This window comes from Psammomys obesus, unplaced genomic scaffold (assembly GCF_907164565.1).
Source record: "Psammomys obesus unplaced genomic scaffold, mPsaObe1.curated_primary_1811, whole genome shotgun sequence".
NCBI classification, from domain to species: Eukaryota; Metazoa; Chordata; class Mammalia; order Rodentia; family Muridae; genus Psammomys; species Psammomys obesus.
Window position 1 is genome coordinate 342,308 of NW_026589732.1, and position 26,686 is coordinate 368,993.

At 36.9% G+C, this 26,686-nt stretch overlaps 1 protein-coding gene and 1 pseudogene across 4 annotated transcripts in view; both read right to left on the reverse strand.

Annotated features, from left to right (window-relative positions):
• Positions 1 to 26,686, reverse strand: part of Tpp2 (tripeptidyl peptidase 2) — a 73,614-nt gene that overhangs the window by 26,378 nt on the left and 20,550 nt on the right. For all 4 annotated transcript variants that reach the window (XM_055605300.1, XM_055605299.1, XM_055605301.1 and 1 more), the window contains exons 6-19: positions 26,356 to 26,519; positions 24,509 to 24,663; positions 23,651 to 23,727; positions 21,346 to 21,473; positions 20,609 to 20,708; positions 17,053 to 17,201; positions 14,739 to 14,854; positions 13,944 to 14,112; positions 12,825 to 12,982; positions 12,094 to 12,170; positions 9,798 to 9,904; positions 7,945 to 8,099; positions 6,392 to 6,508; positions 6,095 to 6,195 (exon numbers count right to left, since the gene is read on the reverse strand). In XM_055605300.1, coding sequence (XP_055461275.1) covers positions 6,095 to 6,195; positions 6,392 to 6,508; positions 7,945 to 8,099; positions 9,798 to 9,904; positions 12,094 to 12,170; positions 12,825 to 12,982; positions 13,944 to 14,112; positions 14,739 to 14,854; positions 17,053 to 17,201; positions 20,609 to 20,708; positions 21,346 to 21,473; positions 23,651 to 23,727; positions 24,509 to 24,663; positions 26,356 to 26,519 — 1,773 coding nt within the window. The remainder of the gene's footprint in view (positions 1 to 6,094; positions 6,196 to 6,391; positions 6,509 to 7,944; positions 8,100 to 9,797; positions 9,905 to 12,093; positions 12,171 to 12,824; positions 12,983 to 13,943; positions 14,113 to 14,738; positions 14,855 to 17,052; positions 17,202 to 20,608; positions 20,709 to 21,345; positions 21,474 to 23,650; positions 23,728 to 24,508; positions 24,664 to 26,355; positions 26,520 to 26,686) is intronic.
• Positions 5 to 5,285, reverse strand: LOC129675276 (kelch repeat and BTB domain-containing protein 8-like; annotated as a pseudogene).

Consider the following 26,686-nt stretch of genomic DNA (forward strand, 5'->3'; position numbering starts at 1 on the left):
GTAACAAAGCAACTGCATCACTGAATTAAGTCAAGACTTCATTTAATGATACAAAGAAAGCAGCTAAACATACCAGGTGAGAGAACACTCCTAAAATTGCCTTTTACAGTAAACTGTATAATATTTTAATTTTTTTACATTCATAAACTTAACCTTTAATATCAGTAATCGTAAGATTCCAAGGACCATTTCTGAAATCATTTTAAAAATTGGAAAATATCCCAGCTATATAATGTAAACAAATACTTCTTCATACAAAATTCAAGATATATTCTACTCCCATAGCAAATTCTAAACCTTGGCTTTGACACACTATACTTAGATGATACCCTCAATATGCACTGTTATAGGAGAAGAACTAATTGTTATACAGATCATCAACAGAATAAATCTAGTATAGAATTAGCCACAGTGTGTTGTTCTCTTACATATCATATGGTATACGTACATTGCAAACTCAATGTTCTATGTCTTGTTTTCAGGTAATGCACTTTCCTAAATACAGAGATTATCAAAATGACAGGAAATCTTGATACTCAACAAGGTTTTCAAAAATAAAGTACATGGATATCTCCTGTAAAAATTATTTCCCCTCTCATTAGCATTGCAAAACTATAACATAAGTTAAAAAAAAAATCATAGAAATAACCCTAAGATAGCATGAAGCAAAAGAAAACACAAGAGAAATCAATGGGATAAAAAACACTGGTTGACAATGTTTACAAAGAAATTAGGAAAAACCACAACCCAGCTCTGTAGAACACATACATGCTCATTCTATAAATGCTGTCCACTTGAACTCCAGTTTCAGAAAACTACCTCAACTTGTTAGGGCCTCTGTAGAGCAATGCATTAATTTTCTAGAAGAGAAGGTATGCGATGAAGTAGCAATGTTTTCAATTTGTTTTACAGTATCACCTTAGAATTTGTGCAAGCCCTTTTTCTTTTATTTATTAATTTATTTTGTTTGTTTTTCAATACAAATCATGCCAGTTTTCTTCAAGAGAATCAAGCTATTCTGACTGAGGACAGACTTGGGCCTTATGCGTAACAGTCTTCTTCATCTGTTATAGGTGGCATAGTAATGAGAATGTTATTAACCTAAATGCTTGCCTTAGGTAAAAAGGAGTTGTTTGTCCATTATATTAACATTCCTAACTAACTGAGACACTTATCAGTTAAATATGAACTTAGTACATATATAGCACAGAAACCCATGGTTCTGTTCACTCACTCATCCTTCCTTCTCTATCACCTTCAGCTAGAACAAGTGATTCAACATAAAATATTCATCACTGTTGAGTGCAAAAAATAGAAATTGTAACTGTAATATGAACCATATAAGCCACTGCAAGACACTTGCTTCTAGAAAACAGAATATTAAAAGGAGGTGTAAAACTTCACATTATACGTTAGCTTTCACAATACCAATATGACTAGACAGATAGATGGAAAAGGAGGTTGGGCTACCAAACAGCCCGTTAAACTTGGAATTGTAAAACTGAATCCAGTTAGACCAATGGCCATTGGCCATATCCTAACACACAAACAGCAGACCTCGTAAAGTCACCAAGTAAAGTGGCGTGGCCATGGAACCAGCATGCTAATCTGAAAGATAAAACAGACTCATAAACCACTGGAACCAACCTAACTACACATGGATTAACCTATACGAGCACAAGTTATCTGTAAATCTGAGCCCTTTCTGGGATTTTAAGAAGTGAGACAGTGTCAGCACTTGAAAAAGTTATGGACAGAAAACCAACACTTTAACATTTTAGACTAACTTAAAGTTACATGAGAAACATGAAACAATCTGACTAAAAGTTCTCTCTGAAACTAAGTTTTCCTTCAGCCTACAGATGGAGCATGTTTAAATCTCTAACACTTGAAAACAGTGCACAAAAAGATATATGTAAATAGTTATTAAATAACGATCTAAGTCAGTGCTTCTCTGTTAGAGAGATCACAGCTAAACAAATGATACTGCCTCATATTGTTTACCCATATTCAAAATAAAAAAGTCACGTTAACCAGTTTGGATGTCTCCACCCAGGAATACTCTGCTTTTTAAGAGTGCATTGCTGCCTTGATTCTCCTAGTTTTTTAGCAACTATTTATCACAAAATTCTAGAATGACACTTTTATGCCAGCAGTGGAAAAATACTGATAATTGCATTTGATTACCTTTCCTTACTGAAGTGAAAATGTTAAGAAGGTAAAAGCAAGTCCCTCCCCAAACCACAATTGTTACGAATACTCATTTCTGTGCACAGAACTCGCTCAGCTTCCTTCAATGTTGACAGCATTTCCTAAACAAGCGTCCTTAGTATGAGGTGCCAGTGATGTGCTGAGGCCTCCCACTTATCAGAGAATTTTCTGAAGACACTGAGGACATGGTTTAGCCATGGCACACTCAGAATGGCAGCCAAGATCCCACAGATGTTGGGTCTCATACACTTTCACTCACTGGTCAGCAATGTCATTAGACTGGTAAAGAAAATGCTTCCTGATGGTTCTTCAACAGTCACTAGATTAGCTCAGACAAATAAATGGAGTTTATTCTGGAAAAGTACCAGCTTAAGGTATGGATTTATAGAATGATCATATGGAAAGTCCTTTTCACAAGTCCATTAGCTCAATATCATAGGCTTCCACAGTAAACACATGCTAATGATTTCCACAGGGTCCAATATGTAGTAGATTGTACACAGCTGCTAAACCCTGGATTCTAGGCACAGTCATGGGGGGGTTATACATCCCCAGTAGTCTTTTTGAGGCTCATAGAAGGAGCAAAATTTCCCCTGTAAAACATAGATCTTTTCTTTGTGCTCCACAGCATTATGACACTCCAGTGAAATTGGCATGGACAGTCATTCAGCAGTTCTAGCTCCTGTCATAGCACTCCATGGACCTCAGTGAATTTCTTCCATCACCTTCATAAATACGCCCTCCAACTGCATACATTTTACCACAGCAATATACAAGTTTGCAGCCTATGCTGGCTCAAAGAAAGGATGGCTTGGGTATCCATCTGTTGGTGGAATGGTCATACATCCAAAGATAAGTTTCTGCCTTATGATCGATGGACACCTCACTGCTGCTTAGCCCATACCCTCCTGCAATGCAAATGCTGTTATCTGGTGATACACAAATCCCAACTTCTCTTTGGTCATTTGGTGGTTTGCATAGAATAAACACTTCCTGTGACTATATCTAGACAAGGCACTGTTTGCTTCTTTCCTGAGTGTTTTGTGTGCAGCATCAAAACACAGGATCACTTCAAAAGCAGAAATCCCATGTCTCCGTGCTTAGCCACTGGTGTTGGATGGTCTCTTTTCCCCACAGCTTTTGACTACAGCCTGTGCAAATCCAGGTAGAATTTTCTCAATGAATGTATCTTCCATCAGAGAAAAATATATACATTTGGCAAAAATCTGTGGAAGGTATACTTCTCTTTCACTCTGTTCATATTCAAACCACCTTATAATGCTTTCATAAACATGCTCTTCCGGTCTACATTTAAATCGTCACCATCTAGTATGCTTATGAGTTGGTCTTTTGTCAGCTGGAGAAACTCTTGCTCTTTGGTGATACACAGAAACTTTTTTATTGATATATTCTTTATCCATCTCCAATATGGTTCCTAATGGACCATAATGATCGGCAAAGACAAAGACCTCAACAGGATTTTGTGGGTCCAAATGTCTAATCACATACTTGGCATAGCGATCTTAAATACAAGGAATTTGGAAGACGGTGCAGTGAACAAGGCTTGCACACTAGCCTCTGTCAGAATAACTCCATAGGTATAGGCATAATTCAATATTAAATCCATTGATTCACCTTCAACACCAATGACTCGAAATTCTTTGAGTCCTTTTGGTAAGGCCGCTGGTGAACATGGATCTGAAATAGGGGCTGATAGCGGCAAGAATGTTTCTATGACAGGAAAATGTTTTCCTGTGATCCACTTCCACTATCCACTCTCAACTGTCCTTCATCACACACTGTTTTGAGTTTCTTAAGAATACTGCAAGCACAGGAGGAATCCATGGTATTGTGGGCTGTGTCTAAATATGGAACCCCACTCTGTGTTGAGGAAGACTTAAATCTACCAACATGGCATTTCTCCAAGGGGTTCCAGCTCCGGTTATTTAAAGAGGAAACACCATTGTGTTCAATATTTTGTTAGTATGTACTCCATACTGACTAAATCACTGCAATATTACAAAGATATTCTGTTCATGATCAAAACATTTAAAAATGTTACAAAAAAGCTCTTAGCACAGGCAAATCCCAACACTTGGGTGATGATTACTTACAAGAGTTAAAGCACGTTTCTGAGATGTGAACTCACCCCACCTGCTGCTGCTGCTGCATGGGCTTCGCAGGAGCACCCTCATACGCTGGGGATAGAACTAATCCTTGTCCTAAAGAAATGACACTACCAAGGTAATAGCAGCACAGCCCTGAGCCTGGAAGATCCTGCTTTCACGGGGAGTTTATGGCATACACTCAGGAGGCAAATTTCTTCTAGCAGTCAATGACATTTTCTGGTACTGAATTTTTACAAACAATGGACAATGCATTCACAAAATAAAAATTGGACACTGTCAATTTTCTTTGTTGTAATACCTGAAATTAAATTTATGGTCTTATGCACAGCAAGTTAACACTCCTGTCAAGCAGTTCCGTTAGTGGCCAGGTACCATCTACAGGGAATTATATATGAGTACGTCACTGATGGGACTCTACTGTGACCTTCCTACTTGGCAAGGACCTATGGTGAATTTTGGTGGCTTCTATGCTTATTATCTAGATTGCATGTGCTACAAGCTCTCCTTGCTTTCACTATGCTGTTTATACTCGTAGCAATATAGTTTCACTTTGTTAGCCACGGGCAGGGCCAGGACCATGAAGGCTAAAAGCCCTGGGGATGAATCTGGTTTTTTCAGTACTCTTTCAAGGGATAAAACCTCTTTCCTCTCCTCTGTCGCTATCGATCCTCCAGATGTGATCATTTATCCTAGGGTATTTTATGAACCATAATAACATTCCTAGAGAAACAGCTGCAGTCACACTGAGTAAGTTTAAGGTATAGGTAGAACACAATGGGTCCCGTTTGCATAAATGTTCTGAAGAAGCTATGTCTGATCAACAGAGATTTAGAAAAATGGGGAAGCTCCGTGTCTGGCTGATAGAGACTCACAACAGTTATTAGAAGAAAGACGGTATCAGAAAGGCCCATGGTACCAAGCAACCTTTCCTGATATATACTTACTTCTAAGTCTACAATTTAAAATATACTGTGACAGAGGGAGTCTATTTGATGAATAGATATATGATCACAAATGATTAACCTGTCTCTCACCTTGCATAACTGTGTAACCACATTTGCTGCCAGGTAGGTATGTGCTCATGTCTACAAGACATGCCTGGCTCGACATTTATTTTTGGCTTGCTGAAATTGTGCTTTGTAGTACAAAATATGGTTGGGGGGTGATTAACCCAGGGGGAGGTGGGAAAGAGGAAGGGAAATTATCGGGGGCTTTTCATAATGAGGGGGCTTAGGCAGTGTTCAGGCTGTGATTTCTTTAAATAAAATAACCAATGGTGTCACTGCTCAGGATAGGATTGTGATTGTTTAAATAAAGACGTCTTGAGCTATTCAGACCCACTTGCTTCACTTTCCGCCGATACCCTTTCCAGTCTCAGGACCTGAACCCTTGAGCTGGATCTGGTCTCTGGCACAGCTCCTCAATCCTTTTTCTTAATTCCTTGAATTATCCAGGTTAGCCTTGAACTTGTTCTTCTCCTGCCTCAGCCTCAACTGTTAATTTGTCTATGTCAAGAAGTGAAATGGTCAACAGAGTAACATTAGTGATGCTGGGATCAGCCAGGGTAGTAAGTAATACTGAGCTACTTTTGGAAACCTGAGAGGATTCCTAAGCAGTAAAATTAAACTGGATTTTTTTTTTTTATTTCTAGCATCACACGGATTTAAAAAAAAAAAAATTAAAAAAGAAGAAAAAAACAAACAAAAAATTATTCCCATTAACATTCAACTTTTGTTTAAAACAATGAGAGATACCGTAGTGTTTGGACCCAGCTCTTCAAAGTTATGCAAGGAGCCAGATCTTCATACTTTAAGGAGGACTGAACATCAAAACGATTGATTCCTTCAGATGCATGCTACAAAAAAATATTTAAAAATTAATTTCTCAAACTTTAACAGATAATATTTTGTATCTAAAATAAGTTTTAAATACCCATGAATGAATATAATCAGATTTATAGATTGGTTTCTAATTAAGGCTTATATCTACCAAAGCACTTATTTTTCATAACAAAAATGACAGCAAAATAATTAGAATGTTCGAGTACTTACAATGTTTAACTGTGGTGCAGTACACACTATTCCATGGAATGATATGGTATAATCAATATTGACATCACTGAGACTTGCCCACCAACGAGCAATACAAAATTCAATTGCTTTCCCACCCTTAAAATAAAAATAAGAAAGATAAAGAATGAATCTGTTAGCAGGGCATGGTGGCACACATTTATAATCTCAGCACTCAAGAGGCAGAGGCTGGAGGATCTCTGTGAGTTTGAAGCCAGCCTGGTCTACAAAGTGAGTCCAGGACAGCTAGGGATACACAGAGAAACCCAGCCCCGGAAAACAAAAAACAAAAACAAAAAAAGAATGAATGTTTTCTAATTCTTCCTCATATTACAAAATATTATCTGTTCCAAAAAAAATTTTATTTGTATTAAAAAAAATATTTATCTTATTATCTATTTTACTTATTTATATATACACACATAAAAGAACCCTAGGACTAATTTAAAGATAACTAAGATTCATAATGAGAAGAAATATTATAAAAATTATAAAGCATACTCAATAGGCATGAATGAATTTTCATTTCAACAAATTTTGGCAACTGAAGTACCAATAAAATCATGGTTACAACCTTCTCTTAAGAAACAGTACATTTAGGGATGAATAATGCTAACCTTGCCCTGTATAAAAGTAAGATAAGAGATACAAAGACAATACAGAAAGAAATGGAAACCCAAAAGAGCAAGCATAGCAAGCACAAAAGCACATTCACCTCTCACACAGGAAGGATTAGCCCTTCCTAACAGGTAAAAATGGAGAATGTAAACAAACTATAGATTCTCAATAGTAAGACTTTAGTAACATAACAAGTGTCCTGTAGAAAAGTCTCACATTAAGAAAATCTGTTAATAATGTTAATAAAATAATGTGCTAACAATGTAAATGAAGCTCCAAATTATAAAGTGGCACAAGATCAGAACTTTTCTTAGACTGAAGTATCTAAGTTAGAGAGATATGAATATTGGTTGAGGTACAGTTCATTTACAAAGGACTTGGCTTAGATGAGTTCCATTACAGCACTTTAATAAAGGGAGAATAGAGGAGGAAAATTCACTTCTGAAACAAAACTTAAATTTTATTTCCTGGCATAGATTCTCACTATATAAATCAGGCTGGTCTTGGAGAGCCTCCTACTACTTCTGATTCCCAAATGCTAGGATTACAGTTAAGCACTGGCTTGGTTTTCACTGTTTTTAAAGACTGATTTATTTTTATTTTATGCTATGAGAGCTTTGCTGGACTGTGGTGCTTGTCCCAGAGAGGGCATGAGAGAGCCCTTGGAACTGGTGCTACAGATGGCTGTAAGCTGCCAAGCAGGCACAGTGAGGTGAAGCAGAGGCCTCTACAAGAGCAGCGACCACTCTTCAGGCCCAAGCCATCTCTCCAGCCCTAGTTTTCAGTATCCTTCATTAAATTATGGATCATCCTACCTGATCTGACAGGCATGAACAGAATTTAAAGCTCTAACATGCTCTAGACACAACCTATAACATCTTGTGAGTGTTCTGGATTTTCCTGTGAGGCAAACTTACCAGGACAGGAAAGGCTTCAATCAGTGTTCCTTTTTCTGGAAGGGAACAAAACTTATAAAATTCATGACTTCGATACGCCCTCTGCTTCACAAGCTGTACTGCATGAAGGACAAACTTTGCTGATACCTCAGAAGAACATGAACACACGGTAACTTCTAAAATAAAGAAATTAAATTTTAAACTGGCAAGAATTAAAATGCTCAAAAAATAGTTTTTAAAAATGTTTACCTGTTTACAGAATAATAAAAAGTAGAATAACATTTTCTTTATTATTTTTTAGATTTATTTATATTTTACATATGTGGGTATTATCTTCATGTATGTCTGTATAACATATGTATCACTGGTAGCTGCCAAAAAGTTCACTGGATACTCCGGAGCTGGACTTAGAAATGGTTGGAGCCTCTGTGTGGGTGTTGGCAATCACACTCAGGTCTTTCTAGAAGAGGAGCAAGTATTTTTAACCATGCTTCCCTCCAATCCCTAAAAGGTTATTTTCCAAGGAAAGCTGCAAGCTTCGATGAAACAAAAAAAAACGTATGTGTGTAGATGATATTCTGTAAGAAATAAGCCATTAAGTGAACAGCAATCCTTACTGCAGACACTAGGAAAGAACAAAGCTGTTTCTTGATCTATACACAATTATCATAACTAGGGCTTAAAAAAAAATCTCTCCTTTCTATTTTAATCAGAAAGAAAATTAATTCCCAGTAAAATAATTATAATTTCAGAAATTTATCATGTCTAGTCTTTTACTCTTGTATATATTCCTATTTTTTTCCCCAAAGTATTATCATCAGAAACACACCGGCTTAACTTTATTGTAACGCTAGAGGTAAACCAAAATCATTAGCCAAAATTTAAGGAACACTTGCTCTAATTTAAGGGCACTAAAGCAAGGTTCAGTTCATTTTGATTCTCACAAAACAAGAAACACAGAGGGGAAATTAACCAATTGCTATGAGTACATATATTGTGTTTTGACAAAACTTTGATCTGAACTAGAAGCCATCAGAACACTGTGAAATTATGTGGGAAGATGTTCACTTTATAGCATTCAGCAATGTTTTGTAACAATAACCACTACCCCAAACCCTACATGTTTTCAACAACTAAATATATCATAAGATAATTACATTTTTTCACTCTTATCACTAACCAAAAATTTTTTTAATTAAAGGAAACAGATTCTGAGGAAACTACAAAGGCCAGGCAGAAACAAATAATTTCTCTGTATAAGATTTGTATTCTTTAGTACTACTACTACTGAATTTATTAGAGCCTTGAGCTACACAAGCTCAAGAGGCCCTATATAAATACTGTAGTACTAGGCAATGACACAACTTGACCTCAAAATAGTCCACAAAACAACTCACAATTATAGATGCAAAGAGCTTCTGTCACTGAGTATACCAAGTTGTGACGAGTTATAACCTTAACATAGACGAAACACTTTCATACTTGTCAAATCATACAGACTAAGAGGGAGCAGTATCAGTTAAGACAGAAATTCATCTAAGTATAAAACAAGCCATTCCAAGTAGCACTAGCATATGAAAGGGTCTACACGTGAGCCTAGACCTATTCTCCAAAGCTGGGCATTCCCAGAACTTCATGCTACCTCTTTCTCAAAAGTCAGTCAGAACTCAGATAAAGATGTTCTATAGGAGAAAAGCCCTCTAGAAGCAACCCTTCTCCAAGGGCCTAGAACAGACTTAGGATATACAAAGACAGTAGTCAGGAGTATCTCCTGAGACTCCTCAGAAGGAAATCAATACAGCAATAGTGGATCATTACCAGTGTGCAAATTCTCTAATAGAGATTTAAAAAAATCACATACAAATTTTACTTACCAGCCCAGGTTGCCCCCTCAGGAACCTCAACAAAATGTCTTCGAATCTGACCAGGTTTAAAATGTACATCTGTAAAGGCTAGATCATAATGTGATGACTCATTTACTCTGAAAATTTTTAAAAAAAGAAAAAATTAAACATGATACTTTAAAAATAAAGCTATGTAAACAATAAACTCACAGACTCTCTAGATGCCATCCAACAGAGAACAATTTGCTAGAAATAATCCTGGGGCCTTGCAGTGATAAACAGTAAGCACAATCCTCCCTCCTCCTGTACCACAGCAGCAGATATAACCTGACAGCGGCTCACAAATGACTCTACTCAACTATTTTTATACCTTGTAACAGAAATAGTAAAAAGTTTATGCTGTCTCACAAGACTCTCCAATTACCAGACTCTCAACTACTGATTCCTAATTTTGTTTTTGTTTTTGAGATAGGGTTTCTCCGTGTAGCCCTGGGTATTCTGGGACTCTTTGTAGATCTGGCTAGCCTGGAACTCACAAGACATCCACCTGCCTCTGTCTCCCGAGTGCTGGGATTAAAAGCATACGCCACCACCACTAATACCAGGCTGGAATTTCTAAATATTAAACTCGAATTATATTTTGTGTCAGTAACAGTCTTACAGATGTGTAAGTGAAACATGATTCTTGGAGTTTTAAAATACTCCAAAGACAAACTACTTTCATAAGAAATCAAAGAAATGTAAACATCAAATGTGTAACTATATGGGGCTGGAGAAATGACTCAGTGGTTAGGAGCACCTGACTGTTCTTCCAGAGAACCCAGGTTCAAGTCCCAGCACCCACAAGGTAGCTCTCAACTGTCTGTAACATAGATGCAGGCAAAAAAACAATGCACATAAAAACAAAATAAAAAGTATTAATTAAAAAAAAAAAAAAAAAAAAAAGAGGGCTGGAAAGATAGCTCAAAGCTTAAGAGCACTGGCTGCTCTTACAGAGGTCCTGTGTTCAATTCCCAGAAACCACATGGCGATTCTATAAGGAAATGTGTTAACTATATGTTATGGAAATAAAGTACATGCTGCAGTTACAGTCTTTAATTTTACAATCAAGAAATGGGTACCTACTACGTATGAGACACTACTATTTGTAGCTAGAAATATACCAATGAGTAAAATATAACCCTTTGCGCTATAAAAACTAATGAGGAGCAAAAGAAAAAACATTTAATGCAACAAGCTCCAGAAAGGGAATGTTGGCAAAAAATAGAAGAAGGCTTAGATCTTAAAAGTGAGCCTGTAGATTGTTGAAAGTCTTGACTAAATTTCCACTGAACTTACACAAAATATATAATGGAGAATTTAACTGTGATGCAATTTCCCTGTGCCTGACATGATTTAAATTTAATCTCCTCAATTTTATGCTATAGACCTCACTGGCTGAAGCCTATTTCGTAATTGATATTTAATTCAAATACCCCCCCCAAATGCATTAATTTAGAATGTGTAAGATAAAGCTTGTATCCTCAGAGGACTGACAATGAAAGGATATAAATTAAATTTAAGAAATTGAAAGACATTAGCTGAGGGCTGTCAGGGTCTTGTAAACAGTGTTGCTGTATAGAAAGAAGGAATTCCCTTCACCTAGGATGCCCAGAAATAAGTTTGGTTATTTAACAGACAGGCAAAAGAGGCAAAGAAAGCAAAAGTACAAGTGTATACGTAACTGAGGAAACCAGGAGTGTCAGGACAGGGAGCCAGCTAAAAATGTGTAATTTAGTATAATCAGACACAGGAAGCTGTCTGGGATTCCAAGTTGTAATTGTGGGCTTTTTTAAAGAACGTAAACCTTATCCTTAAGGAGTGCTTCTGGTATTTTGAAACAGGACAAAATATTATCAAAGTTGTAGTCACTGACTCCAGGACGGTTGACATAGAAAAAATAAGTCTGCAAACAGAAATTAACTAGAAAAATCAGAAGAGCATAATCACAGACACAGGAAGGTAAAGTAGGATGGAATGGAAGAGGATGAAGACTCACTACCGAGTAAGAGAGAAACGGGGTAAAATGAAAGTGGAGACAACCTCTCAGTGGGGCAATATAGAGTCACTGGTAATTTGGGCAAAGACATTTCAGTGGAAGGTAGACAGATGCTAGATGCCCTCAACTACTTATAATTAACAATAACTACACACCAACTAGACTGCTAGCTAGAAGCAGAACCTGTTTACCCGCTTCTGTCTTAAATCTTTCTGGTAACGTGCTACTGAGCTAAAAATCCTCCAAAAGTCAATTTATACATGATAGTGAGCTAAATATCTTACTTACTTTGCTGCTATAACTGCAGTGATTGGCACTCTGAATAGAGGACCTGCATTGGGGGATGCTATATCATAGCCACATACCTTGAAGAAAAAATGGCAAATTTCAACCTCCACGCAAAAGGTTGCAAAACGGGAAGTAAAGGGTGTACTGTAATCACAGAATAATCTAAAGTTTAAAGGTCCTACAAGTAAACTAATACCAGATTACTGACATTAGTTCACACAGTAACCCACAATCCAAATAATCACATAGCAAACCATGACTGAGATGAATGAACAATAAGGCTTATCTAGTAAAAACCAAAACAAAAGCATGTTAATTACTTTCTGAAACTACAAACTAATACTTAGTATTATAAATACTTTTGGAGGGAAAACTTAGTTATGATATAACACTATTTTGTGTTTATTTACAACTACCATGTTTAACAAATGTTTTGTCTAAATAGTAAAGCTAACCACAGCACAAATTTAGCTGCACTGCATAATTAACAAAGTGGAAAGGTCTGATCAACAAGGCTTTGCTATATGTATCTTCCCCTAGCCTTCTTCATAGAAGGCTGCAACACTATATAACTAACTGCTTAAATGGACACTGAAAAGCAAGGAAATCCATCAAGTAAAAAAAGTATACAGTTGTTTTTTAATGAGAAAACACACTGGGGATTGTTCACTTAAGAGGTAACTCTTAAAGCGTTTCAAAGAGCAAAGAAAAAATAATAGTTATGACAATACCTCTGTATAATGTAACCCTTCTCTTAAGCCCCTGGGATCCACACGTATGTTTATGTGCCGACACTGATTCATAAGTTCCAAATGGCTGGGACACTGAACCCAAGATGAATTTGAAGTTAAAGCTAAATGAAGCTGAAGGGATATTTTTTCTGAGTTTTCTGGCATTAAAGATAAATAAATAAAAAATTAAAGTCAGCATTTCCCCCTTTTCCTGGGAACCATTTTAAAAGTTCTATGCTCTGTCAAGAAAATTTAGCAATTGAGTCTGGTCAACTGTATCATGCATTAGACATGACACCCAAATTACAACCTAAATAAAAACACAATCTTCCTTTTATTTTAGTATCCTTGTGTGAGATTCATACACATTTTCATCCAATGCTGATAAAAACAGAAGTTTCGGGCTAGAGAGACTGCTCAGGTGTTAAAAACAGAAGTTTAGTGGATATTTTGTATCACTGCAAACAATGAATAACATATACAAGGACAGTTTTATTTATACTTAATTGAGCAACTGTGTCCCTATTCTCCTGCCCCCACCAACTGCTTCTACTTCTAACACTCACCTAAAGCTCTGTCTTCTATCCAAGGAATGAGATGCACAGAAAAGGAATCTGTAATTTTTTTTTATAGTTTTAATAAAACTATGGGCCACTGAAGGCTTGGGCACACCGTTTTCCTCTATACTTAGATGCTGACTGCACTTCCATGGTACTGGGATTCCTAATTAATATTTTCCATTAAATCTATTAAGTTTTAAAATAATCGCTTGTTAATTTGTAGCCTCCCCTTAGAGCAGTGGTTCTCAACCTGTGGGTCATGACCATTGAGGGATAAGTCAAACAAATCTTTCACAGCAGTCTCCTAAGACCACCAGAAAACATAGATATTTATATTACATTTCATAACAGTATAAAAATTATAGAGTTATAACGTAGCAACAAAAATAATGTTATGGTTGAGGGTTACTACAACAAGAACTGTATTAAAGTTCTGCAGCACTAGGAAGGTTGAGAACCACTACTTTACAGCGTTAGACAAGCAGCATTCTTCTTTTATTTACCATTCATTTAAGCCACAAATATAAATGCTTCTACCTATTGCCAGCCCTGTACTGACCTGTGTTCTCTGGAAATACAGGCTCAATACCAACACCATGATCTGAAGGAGCAGCCACCTGAACAGGATCTCGGAGGTAGATGCCACGGTTATTTCCAACTGTAACTGTAAAACCTAATCTGTTAGCAAATGATGTATTCTGAATGAGGTAGTCATAGGCTTTGTCAACCTAAAAGAATATAAATGGTAAAATGTAAGTGGCTAGGTCAAGAAAATATTTTATTACAAATTATGAACGTAATTTCAGCTGTAGCAAAGCTAATTTCTGTATTCATGTCTCTAAACTAAAAATACCACAGTTAAAACAGCAACCAGCTGGGCAGTGGCACACACCTTTAATCTCAGCACTTAGGAGGCACAGGCAGGCGGAGTTTTGAGGTGATCCTGGTTTATAGAGACAGCCAGGACAGCCAGGGCTACAGACAGAAACCTTGTCTCAACCCTCCCTCCCTGAAAAGATAGCAAACCCAGACTTTTAAACAAAATACCATTCTAATCATGACATGATGACCTTCCACTTCAGTCTAGATGTACAATTATTATCACGTGATCCAAAGCCACTCACTTACACCTGACCAAACCAATGCTTTCTCTTACCATTCAAATTTCCAGTGTCTATAAACCCTCAACATTTCTTTGTCTCAGTGCAGTTAATCTCTTTTCCCTACAAAGCGTCTGTGTACCCTTTTTTCTTACAGTTCTACAGTGGCCACGTCTAGAGTTTAGACGGGCTAAATCACCCTCACAGAACTGTCTCAATACTGTATAGTTATTGTGTGCACAGACAACAATTACCTGAATAATTCCATGTCCTTGAGCAAATACTTCTATATTGTCAGCTTTTATTGCAGTATTTTCTAGAGCTCTTCTGACTGAGTGAACAGTATAGTCAACATTATTTGCTTTCAGACCTAAAATTAAAAACAAACAAGAAAGTAATCTTAATGAACTCATTAGCTAAAACACCTCCCATTCACCAAGATGAATGCTGTCTTCTTTTAACATTCACTGTTGAATGTTTTCTTAAAAATTAAACAGTTGATTTAAACTGCTTACATCACACAAATACTTTTAAGAAAAATTCACTGCATGCCAATCTCCGGTCATATAAATGACATGGATGTACCAAGCAGACAGCTTACAAGCATTCAAATGACTTTTTAAAGAAAAAGTTGGTATGTTTAGAACTATGGTTGATGACAGCAATTTTCAACTCAAGGATATTTTATAATCACCAGTGGAACTTCAACAAAACAAATAAAAAAACACCACACAGGTCAGATCAGAATTTTCTTTTCTTTAGGATTTATTTATTTATTATTTGTACAGTATAAAGTATTCTGCTTTCATGTGTGCCTGTAGGCCAGAAAGAGAGCACCAAATCACAGTATAGATGGTTGTGAGCCGACATGTGGTTACTGGGAATTGAAATCAGGACCTTTGGAAGAACAGCCTGTCTCTTAACCTCTGAGCCATCTCTCCAGCCATAGATCATAATTTTCAATGACAAGGTACCAGGTGATTCCAGCATGAAGCAATATTTTGAACACAGAAGGCTATAGCCAACATCTGCCAGCCTATTACTCACTATTACTGGATGAATATTATAGTATTTTTGCATAAAACCTTGAAATATCTGATGAGTTTGAAGGACTAGAAATAAGTAGAAACCATTTCTATCTTGAGGTGAGGTCTGACTTACCCTAGCATGGCACTGACTGGGGCTTGGAGGCAGACTACTTCTCCCCAGTGTAGCTTATTCATATTGGGCAGAGGAGAAAGTCTCAAGAATCAGAAAAGGAGTGAATAATAGGAGGAGGACATTTGAGGCAGAAGGTTGAGCCCGATTTAATACTACACAGCAATCATAACCTGGTAGTGTGATATTAACATTTTGAATTTGTTTATAGCCTGCCTTTGCAATAAACCCCATATCATCAAAGTACATTTTATAATTTACCCATCCGTTTAAGCCCCAGAACTAAAATTGTTGGCTATTCATGACCACAAAGGGACAGGGAAAGCCTTTCCTGCTGTGGATTCCCTTGGTAAACTTTGTATACTTTGCAGGGACCTGAGATCAGACTCCTGGAGAAACTGAGAAGCTGAAGTCACAGAGAAGGCAGCATCCCCCAAAGCCTCAGAAGCTACTGCATCTGACAGGGAACTCAGTGGCAGGGAGGCATGCTTGTCTCTGACCTCCAGCTAGAGCCATCTCTGTGGCAACAATGTATGAACTAGCCATTCTTCCCAGGCAGGGAGCTTTACATTGTCTGGCACTGCTGGCTTGGGACCAGGACCAGGAATCTGCCCCCTTAGTGTAAGTTCACAGTTTATTTGAGGAAGGTTGTTTCCTTTAGCCCAGAGTTCAAGTCTGTGTAAACCCCTTGATGCATGAGTCAATAGGCCACCCCCCTACACTTCTCTAACTGTCATAATGACATTTCCAGCCTCTGTCATCTCCAGCCATTCAATAGGACCCTTTCCAGATAACGCTAATTTTAGGTAAAAAGTCTAAACAAAAAACCACAAAATCCCTGAACAGGAAAACCAACCAATTCCAGAGCATGAAACTCACCAATCCCTAAACTCCTCTAAGCTCAGAACTTGAAATCCCAGTAATCTTCACCTTGGAAATCTCTGCCCTAGAAAGCTCCACCCCCTACAAAAATCCTATATAAAGGCTGCGTCTGCTCAGTTCTCTGTTGCCTTCTCCCGGGAGCAGAGGCAATCACTTCTGGATTAATCTCTCTATTCCTTAGACCCTCCAATAAATCTTTTATGAGATTTGTTGCCTTGTGTGACTCTCACTGGAAGAAGCCAAGGGGCAATGAAGAGAAGGAAAGAAAAGAAAAAATGGAGCAGGGCTAAGGCTCCTGAGTTCCTCAGCTCAGCTGGGAATACCCTCCCCTGGAAGCTGCACCGCCTAGGTTCCCATGTCTCAGGATGCCCTTCCGCTGGGATACCTTATCTCAGAGCTGTGTGGTTCCTGGGCCTCCCTATCTCACAATGCTCTTCTCTTGGGACACTGTCCCATCTCAGAAAACATAGTCTACTACTTAAAAAAAAAAAAAAAAAAAAAAAAGAGTGTAGTATGTAATATACTTACCTGAAAGTACCAGGGCAATGCCTCCACAGGCATTGGGGGAAGACATTGATGTCCCATTCATTAGCTGAGTGCCCCTCAATGTCCAGTTAGGCACAGAAGCAATGGCACCTCCTGGTGCACTGATGCTCACACCAAGGGCCCCATCAGCACTAAACAGAAAAACAGGAAAGTTTAAATAGGGTGAGGATAATTGCTCATACACAATCTTTAAAAAGTTGTAACTGTAGTGCAAAAATGATATAATTGCATTCATTACAAAAGAAAAAAAAAGAAGACAAAGATATTATTATGGGCGGTAATGAAAGGAAAATGACTGAACTCACCTAATTTCTCACCACACACTTATTTTTCCCTTTTAAGTGAAATACGTATCTATGTTTGTGTGAAATACAAAGATGTCAACTACTTGAGTGCTCTAACGCTTTGATCAGGCTATTTCTTTTACCTCCTCTACTAGAAAATTTTCACTTTGTCCAACAGAAATATTACATGGGTCTTATATGTAATTTTCATTATTTTTTTTCCCTAGGACAGGGTTTCTTGGTGTAACCTTGGCTATCCTGAAACTCATTAAGTAGACCAGGCTGGCCTCAAACTCAGAGATCTATCCTCGAGTGCTGGGAAAAAAGGTGTGCCACCACCGCCTAGCTATCCCTCCCTCCCGCCCCACACAAGGTTTCAGTGTAACCCGAACTGTTCTGAAACTCTACCTGTAGAGCAGAATTGCCTGGAGCTCACAGAGATCTGCTTGCCTCTGCCTGTGTGCTGGGATTAAATGCATGTGCTACCACAGCATGGCCACATTAAGGAATCTTAAAATCGTGTGTGTGTGTTCTATAAAGAGCTGGAATGGGGCCATCTGTTTGATATTTTGATCAAGAACCATGTTGGAAACTTTATTCTGTGAACCAAGAGCTTGACTGGTAAGTTCTGAAGGTGATGGCCTTTGGCATAATGTTATTGTACACCCTCCCCGTAAAGTTTATCCTCAAATAATTCAAATGCTAATTAATTTCTCTAGCTCACTATCTGGTTTCAATCCGAACATGTCGTTGTAATGCTTATTCTAAAACTCTCTAATCTCAAATTTGTGTAAATATTGCTCACCATTTATTCTCTGCTTTGTCAATAAAAACCTGGCCAGCCAATAGCTGGGTAATAGAGAGAATAGGGTGAAACCTCCAATTCCAGTGAGAAGAGGAGAAAGAATGAGGGAGTAGACTATTAGGCCACAAGGAGAGGACCAGGAGACATCTTGAGAAATGAACTGGAACAAAGAAGGCCATACATGCAAGTATTATGGGGATTTTGGCTAGGAAGTAGCTAGACTAACTTAGATTAGAATAGATTTAAAATGCCCAGTTATTGTGCTTCAAAGCTAATTAAATAAATCACATTCTCTCTGTGTCATTATTTGGGAACTAGCTACCTTAAAGAAAAACTGCCGCTGTATTAATTTCCTGCTACATTCCTTACTAATTATCATTTACAATGGTCTGCTTTGATTTCAGAGAAAATTTCAAGGCAAAATGATATTCACCCTGGTGCTAAAGCATCATTTACAATTCATAAAGATTAGCATCTTTACAATGAAACCTATGTTATACTGGAACAAAAGGATGTTCTGAGAGCAAAACTCCACCCCTCAAGAGGCCCCATTTTATAGCGATCTAAAGAAAGCCTAAGATGGCATGCGGTTGAGGGTTCCTTAAAGGCAAATGCATGGGAAAGTGTTTCTCTAGAGTTAGCACATAGAGGCTGATACAATTGTGGTCCAAGCACTGGGCTACCTCTCTAGAGGACAGCAGAACATGGCAGTGTCATAAACATCCATGTGGTATTGGTTCTGAAGACAAAAAAAAAAAAAAAAAAAAAAAAAGAACAAGAACAAGAAGGCTAGATTGACTGGAGAGGAACCGAAGCCAGGCACTATGTGGCAGGGCTGCAATTCCTGCAAATAGGCCCTGATAGGCTTTTGTGTAAAGCTTCAGTTGCAACAGAAAACCAAAGAAATTAAAAGCAGATCTATACAGCTAATGTTTAATACTGAGGTAGGACAATTTTTCAGGGAGCACTATCAAATATGTTCTTCAAAATAATCATCAGTCCACAATAACCATTACTATAAATTATTAAGGTATAAATTTAATAATTTAACCAAATATTTGCTAAGGTATTTCATGTGTGTTGTACACGAGATAAAGACAAACTCAGATCAATTTGTTTTGGTAATTTATTGAAATAATTCTTTGCATATTACTTTAATTCACTTTGTTTTGTTTTTGGTGCTGGAGACGGAATCCAAGTCCTTACATATGCTAAGCATACATACATTCTACCACTGCACTATACCCCATCATCTAAAAACATTCCTTAACTGTTATACAGCAAATGACATTTGCAAAGGCTGGCTTAAGTAACAGTCTTTAACACTTTTGTTTTATTTTAAATATAATTTTATTTTAAATTTCAACATAAAACTTTTAACTTAGAAATCAGATTTAGAACTCATTAAATAATTTTCGTATTAACTGAACACAAACCTTTAACCTCTGTGATTCTTCTAAAATGTTTTAAATTTTATTTTCATTATTTTTAAGTAAGTGTGTATGTGTGTGTTTGTGTATGTATCTGTCTGTCTGGATGGCAGAGGTAGTAAGTTCTCTGGTTAAGTTACAGCCAGTTGTGAGCTGCCTAATGTAGGTGCTAAAAACTGAACTCAAGTCCTCTGTAAGAATGTGTTCTTAGCTCCTGAGCCATCTCTGCAACCCAGACTTTGGATTCTCATCTATAGCTATTCTTACTGATATCAGATGAATGAAGGAGGGCAGCCTATGGTGATGGTACAAGACAAACTTTCCCTGATACATAATTAGTTTAGTATAATGAATTAGTTCCATACAAAAACCTGCTCATCTTTGACTTCATGCATTCACTCCATCTATTGTCTATTAACATTCTATCAATCCTTCAAAACTATGACCACCTCCTCCAGGATGGGAAAACCAACTATTCTCACACCTACTGTCCCACCATCCAGCAATGTCACTGTGAGCTCATACCACAAACTGGTCATTTGTGTCTGACCATAATGCAGGCACTAGCACAGTTGCTGAATCAAAATCAAAATTCTTCCAAATCATCTCCAAAGAAATAAAGGGATGAAATAAAATAGATTTTATTTTTAATCAGGTGCCAGTACTCACTATGATGTCATAATGAGGTACAATAAAAATTAGGACTTATATAATCTCTTAATAAAACAGACTTGTTCCTACAACCAGACAAATAGAGTTCAGATGATGTTAGAAAACTGAAACTTGTCAATCTGAATTTGTTTGCCTATAGATCTTACCCAAAATCCTCAAAGTAGATTGTAACTTCAAAATAAACATAAGATCTGTTACTATGATCCTTTAAAGGGCACAACATTTGTTTCCCCAAAAATATCAAATTGGCTGGCAAGACTATCACTACTTATAATCTGCAACCCCCCTCTCCCAATATCAAGTTTAATCAAACACATGTATTACTTCCAATCATTACTTGTACTTACCTTGGGCCTCTAGACGACCATGTGTATTGATTTGCAGGTAATTTCTCTCTCAGTGAATACTCTGCAACCATCATATCAGGAGAAACATAAGCTCCAACACCTATTACAATGGAGTTCGTCATTAACCAAAGGGAACACAATTCACCTCATGTACCCTATTTTCCCCAGTGACATACCCTGTGTGCATGGGTAAACTGCTTAGTCTCTACATCAGCACTCTATCTCTTGTAAATGGAAAGGGAAACACCTAATAGAGAAAGTTTATGCTATACAAAGTATACTGGGTTTGTACATATAAAAATACTATGTACATTAAAAAACTGCTAAAAAGTGTGGATGTGTGTCATTTAAACCACTTTTCCTAAATTACAATAAATTCTAGATAACAGCTCCTCAGATTTTTCTAGCAACACATTTAAAGTCTATATGAAGGTATGTCCAACCAAGAGCCTGCAAGTCACACGCAGCCCACAAAACCATATGCTTACTTAAAAGAGTATGAAGTGAAAGTTAGTTTATGCAAGTTGACTCTGTAGATGAAAGCACCCTGTCATAATGTAAAATGACTGAAAATACCTGGGCCTCCAGTGTTTTCTATATAGAACACAGTACCTGATTAAACTATGGTTTACTTTTAATTTATATATTTTTGGATACAGGGTCTCTCCAGTCCTCTTTAATCTCTGTTTTGCTTGTATTTAAACAAACCTATTTCAGAAACTGTAAAGCTTACTGACCTATCACACTGGATGTAGTTCCACCAGGACAACCTACTGTAGAAAGGCATGGACCATTATTCCCAGCACTAGAAACATAAATTGTATTATGTTTCCACACTGCTTCATTAATTACTTCACATATTCTCCTGAAAAAGAAAGACCTACTTTGAGCAAATACAACTGTCCCATATTTATGTATAACTAAATCAATCACAATGATTCCAAACTGTAAAACTGACAGTAGCTTTAAATGAGGCGATGTATATTAGATTCACTCAGTTATATGATTTTACAGACATGAGCTTTTAGCAGGACACAATGCCATTTCAACTGATATACCCTAGTATAAATTATTCACAAGGGTTATGAAGAGAGAGAAATAAATAAATAAAACAGAAAATGAAGTGGCTCTTGTCTGTATTTGGACCAAGAATTTTCTGACTGAAACAGCTAGCTAGTATCTTTAATGACACAGTTAAATGGGGGAGTGGAATGTAGGAAAAAGACTAGGAGAAAACCTAGAAAACCTAAGAATTTCAAAATCTCAATCTAGTTAGAGATTGACAGCAAGCAAGAAAATTTACTGGCATTAGTTAAAGGAGATGAAGTTATATTAATATAAAGAATGGAAATTATAAAACATCTAGCTCCAAAGGGTCCTGCAAAATCCAATGTCTGACAAAAGATCCCAGTTCAGTTACCAACACAATCAACCTTGAGGCTCACAAATGAATGTGAAAAGGAAGCTCCAAGGATCTACTGACCTCTTCTGACCTCCATGGACACCATGACACAAGTTAAACACACACACGAACACACACACACACACACACAGGAGTAGGGGAGATAGGGAGCAAGAGAAATTTGGTGTAACTGACACAGGAGAAAAGGACCACTCAGATTAAAATTAAAGAGATGACAGAAAACGCAAGACTGCACTATAAAAAGAAATAATACTTCACAGAAAACCCAATTACCTGCAAAAAAAAAAAAAAAAAAAAAAAAAAAAAAAGTGAGCCACAGGGTAAAAATAAAGTGCAGCCTCTAGATCATTAAAGCTTCCCTCTTGATAGGACCTTAAATACAGCTTCAGATACCAGGTTAAGTGGCATATATTAATGCTTTGGTGACAGGAGTGATAGAGACACTGACCACTAAGCTCTAAATATTATACACATAGAATATAAAGAAAAGGAGCTATGGTAAATCAAGTTAAGGTAAACACCATATTGGAAGAAAAGATGGATAATGTAAATTGTTTCCTCTGAGGTTGAAATAGTTCATCCTGCAGCAAGCTCCTCTTTAACTCTTTAAGCAGGAAAGTAAACAACTCAAAATGACTTCAGGAAGTGCCTGAAACTGACCAGATTCACTAGGCCCCTCCCTGTCAGAATAAGCAATAAAAGCTGAGAGTCCCTCTCACAGGAGTGAAGTCAATTTACAATGAAGACTTTAAAAAGTTAAACTGCAAAGTAGACTCTGAGAATACACCAGCTGTCTGGAAGAAGCAGAAACCAACCAATCTGCCTGGAAGAGGTTTACACCAACTGAGGGATCTGGAAAGGTCACTCTCCAACCTGTTGAGCTTCCTGCAGACTATGCAATGTGCTCCAAGTTCCCACCTTTTGAGAGCTGTCACCTATGCTGGCGTGGACTTTGGTGATGCAGCTCTCTGAGTCACTTCTCCTTCTTTGAGAAACCTCTCATCCATACTGCCATAAGTAACTCTGATAAAACTCACTGGTTCCCCAAGTTGGACTTTGATGATATCCGTATTTTGGTCTGTTGTGGGCTTCCTATCAGGTAAGTAGGAATGTGCTTTGATCTCCTTAGGAAAAGTTTTGTCACGCAACAAACTTACAAGAAAGAAGGCAATTCAGGAGAGAAAGTGGCACACACTGAGGAGACATGGCGGCTTAACAAGTGGAGCCAATATGTGTAAGAGCAGCAAAGCCTGAGAACAACTATGGGTCTGTCAATTAAGTAGCACTGAGAAATCCCAGGACAGATGTGAATGAGCTATTTTGGTAATGGATGGACTAACAAATCCAATCTGGCTAGAAAGGAAAATTTGGAAGCCAGAGGGCTTGGTAGTTTTGACTCTCAGAAGCGCTATTATGAAGGAGTGCTTGGAATGGTCTTGCAAGATATAGTGATTGGACCTGGCATCAAAGACATGACATGGAAGTGAGGGTCTGACTTATGAAACACAATTTTCTGCTTATCATGGTTATATTTTACTATAAGTTCAGTTTACTTTAAAACATTTAATCCTTTTCATTAAGTAGATTCTATGATATAAAAACTGCCAAAAAATACTTACCCAGAATTTGGCCAATGAGTTGCTTCTCCATAACTGTAGTTGACAAGATCACACTTATGATTTATAACTTCTATCATCTATTAAAAGATTAAGATAAGAATCTGGTTTAGGAAGTTATCTGTAGAAACAGCTTAGCCAGAAAATAATCCTATAGTGTCAGGACTAATCATATCCTAATTTAGAAGGTATTTCTAAGCAAACTGTAATTAAAGCCAAAGGATAGCAGGGAAACAAATTCAGTAAACTGTCAATTAAAACTGAAATTATTCTCTTTAGAATGAAGAAACCATAAAAGAAAATGGGTGAGGCAATACAATGATTCTCATTAGATTTTAAAGATACTTAAGTTATATGAAAAACTGAAATATAGAATATTAAATTTGTTAAAAAGTCAAATTTCCTTTTAGAGTATTGGAACAAGTTATATATTTTTTAAAATTATATTGAGATTTACTATAATGAGTATAAAATATTTTTTTCTACCAAGACTTAAAAAACTTTTTCCTGGTAATTTTTAACTTTAAATTTTTGTTGTTCTATTTTTTGAGACAGGGTTCGTCTGTGTAGTCTTGGTTGTCCTGGAACTTACTGAGAGAGACCAGGCTGGCCTCAAACTCAAGAGATCCACCTGCCTCTGCCTCCCAAGTGTTGGAATTAAAGCCAAGCACTACTGTCGCATGGCAACTTTAAAAAATGTAAAATGAATTAATCAGCAATGGTTTGCTTCTAAAAATACTGTTCTGTACACCAAAATATTGTTTTAAATACTTTTGATAAACCGAGAGTATCTTATAAAAATTCTGTAAGTTTCTACATCCCTAAATTATTAATCTATGTCAAGAACTCCCAGACACTCACAGCTCTGATGAGGCCTGTGCCTGTTTCCATGGTGCTTAGCCTTGTATCACCAATCTTAATTGACAGAATCTGAGCACCAGGAGCGACTCCGTTCCGTTCAGGCTCTTCTGGAAAATGCCCAGCAGCTATACTCGCTACATGGGTTCCATGAGCTCCTACAGACAGAAATAGGGTGTTTGTGTATAAAATGACATATGAAATAAATCACATATGAAAATTTTAACCATTTCAACATGTGTGTATGAAGACAAAAATAATTTAATAAAAATATAACCTGAATATATATCTAATATTTCAAATATGCTTTTACAAGTCACACAAAATAAACTACAACTACATATTTATTTTTTTCTCTAACTTATATACAACTCTGTTCATAGTAAGTAAAAAAAATGTAAGCCACAGAAGACAGCCAGTATTTGTAATACACAGAACTCCAAAGTATATAAAAAATCTTCCAAACCAAATAAAGAGGAAAAGGAGCGGAGACGCCTGCTCACAAAGGAAAGCAGGTGAAACATACGACAAACCTCTCACAAAACGATGTCCACAAGTCATACAAATAGGAAAACATGTTTTGCTTCATTAGTCATCTTGGAATTGCAAATTACTGTCACAATGAAGTTACCTCCATATACTTTTCAACATAACTAAAGTGTTGAAGGTTGACAATAGTTAAGAGCATAGAATACACTGTTCTTGTTCTGAACATAGGCATACTTATGAATTTAGCGGTCTCGCCTTTGCTCCAGTACCCAACAGACACACATAAACATGTTTACCAAGATATTCACAAAAAATTTCATGGCTTCATTATTTATATGATTCAAAATTCCAAATAACTTAGGGTTCACTAAAAGCAAATGGATATTTAATATATCAATCCTTAGAATTGACATACAATAAATATGAACTAATATGCACTGAAATAAAGCTCATAAAAATAAGGCTAATTAAAGTCTCATATAAAAACTGGGTTAATTTCATTTACATAATTGAAAAAGGGTAAGCCATGTGGAAATTAAGACTATTTTATTACTTCTGACTCAATACAAACACACCCATATAGTCCAAAGTAGCCAAGATAAAAATCAAGAGTGTAGTAAACTTGGAAGAAGGACATTAAGGTTATTGGTTTTTCTCATGTTAGCCCATAAAATACTAAATTTCATGTTTACTGTACTTTGATTACATTCTGTCCTCATCATAGTCTTTTGACCCCATATCTCTGGTCTTTTTCCTCAACAGTCACATCTTACTGCATCCTCCTGTCTCCTCACCTGCCCAACCTTGAAGGCAACATAATCTTTCCACTAAATCACCCAAACCTATCTGTAATGTACATTATTATCTGGCATAGTCTTCCACTTTATGTAAGTGTTTTATGATAGACATTTTCACTAAAACCCACACACATTTGACATTTGTATATATTATTTTTGATTATGTAATTTTACATCATTATTAAATTCTGCCTTGGACAGTTATCTAGTGGTGTGCTATCTAGTAGACAACTTTTTTAAACCTACGTAGAATACTACGCTAAGAACCATTTTACTTAAGTCTGTACTCACAGATAAATTTCTCAACGGTTAATATGTGCAAGTATTATCACTTCATACTTATGAACGAATTTTTGGATGTTAAGGTTTTGCTTTTTTTATGAACTACTTCTACATAGTTTATAATTTAAAAAGAAGAGAGTAAAATCACATCAAAGTTACTAGGCTTTGTCCTTCAACAGAAATTTCTATAATAAATTCACTAAAGCCTTACTGTGGCTGCAGAAATTTATCATTCGGCCACTGCATGACTATCTCTCACTAGTAAATTTGAAAAACAGATACCTCCACTGGTCACAATGGAGAGCAGGTTTCCATCATCATAAATATTAACAGAATAATTCAGCATCTCAGCTGTGCCAAAAGAGCCGTATTCCTGGGCCTCTTTGTAGTTTCTCAATACAGTAGATTTACTCAAATCCCCACTTTCATTCGAATCAACACAGGCTCTGTTGGGAAGGAGAAATAAACATTAAAATTTATCCTTCCACTCTTCTAAGAATCACACAATATAGTTTCTTGGTCACCTTCTCGCTGCTCACTTTCCCACCACTCAAACCCAATGCCTAGACTCCTCTGTTTCACAGAATAAGCAGTAAAGCTTAGAAGTCTACCC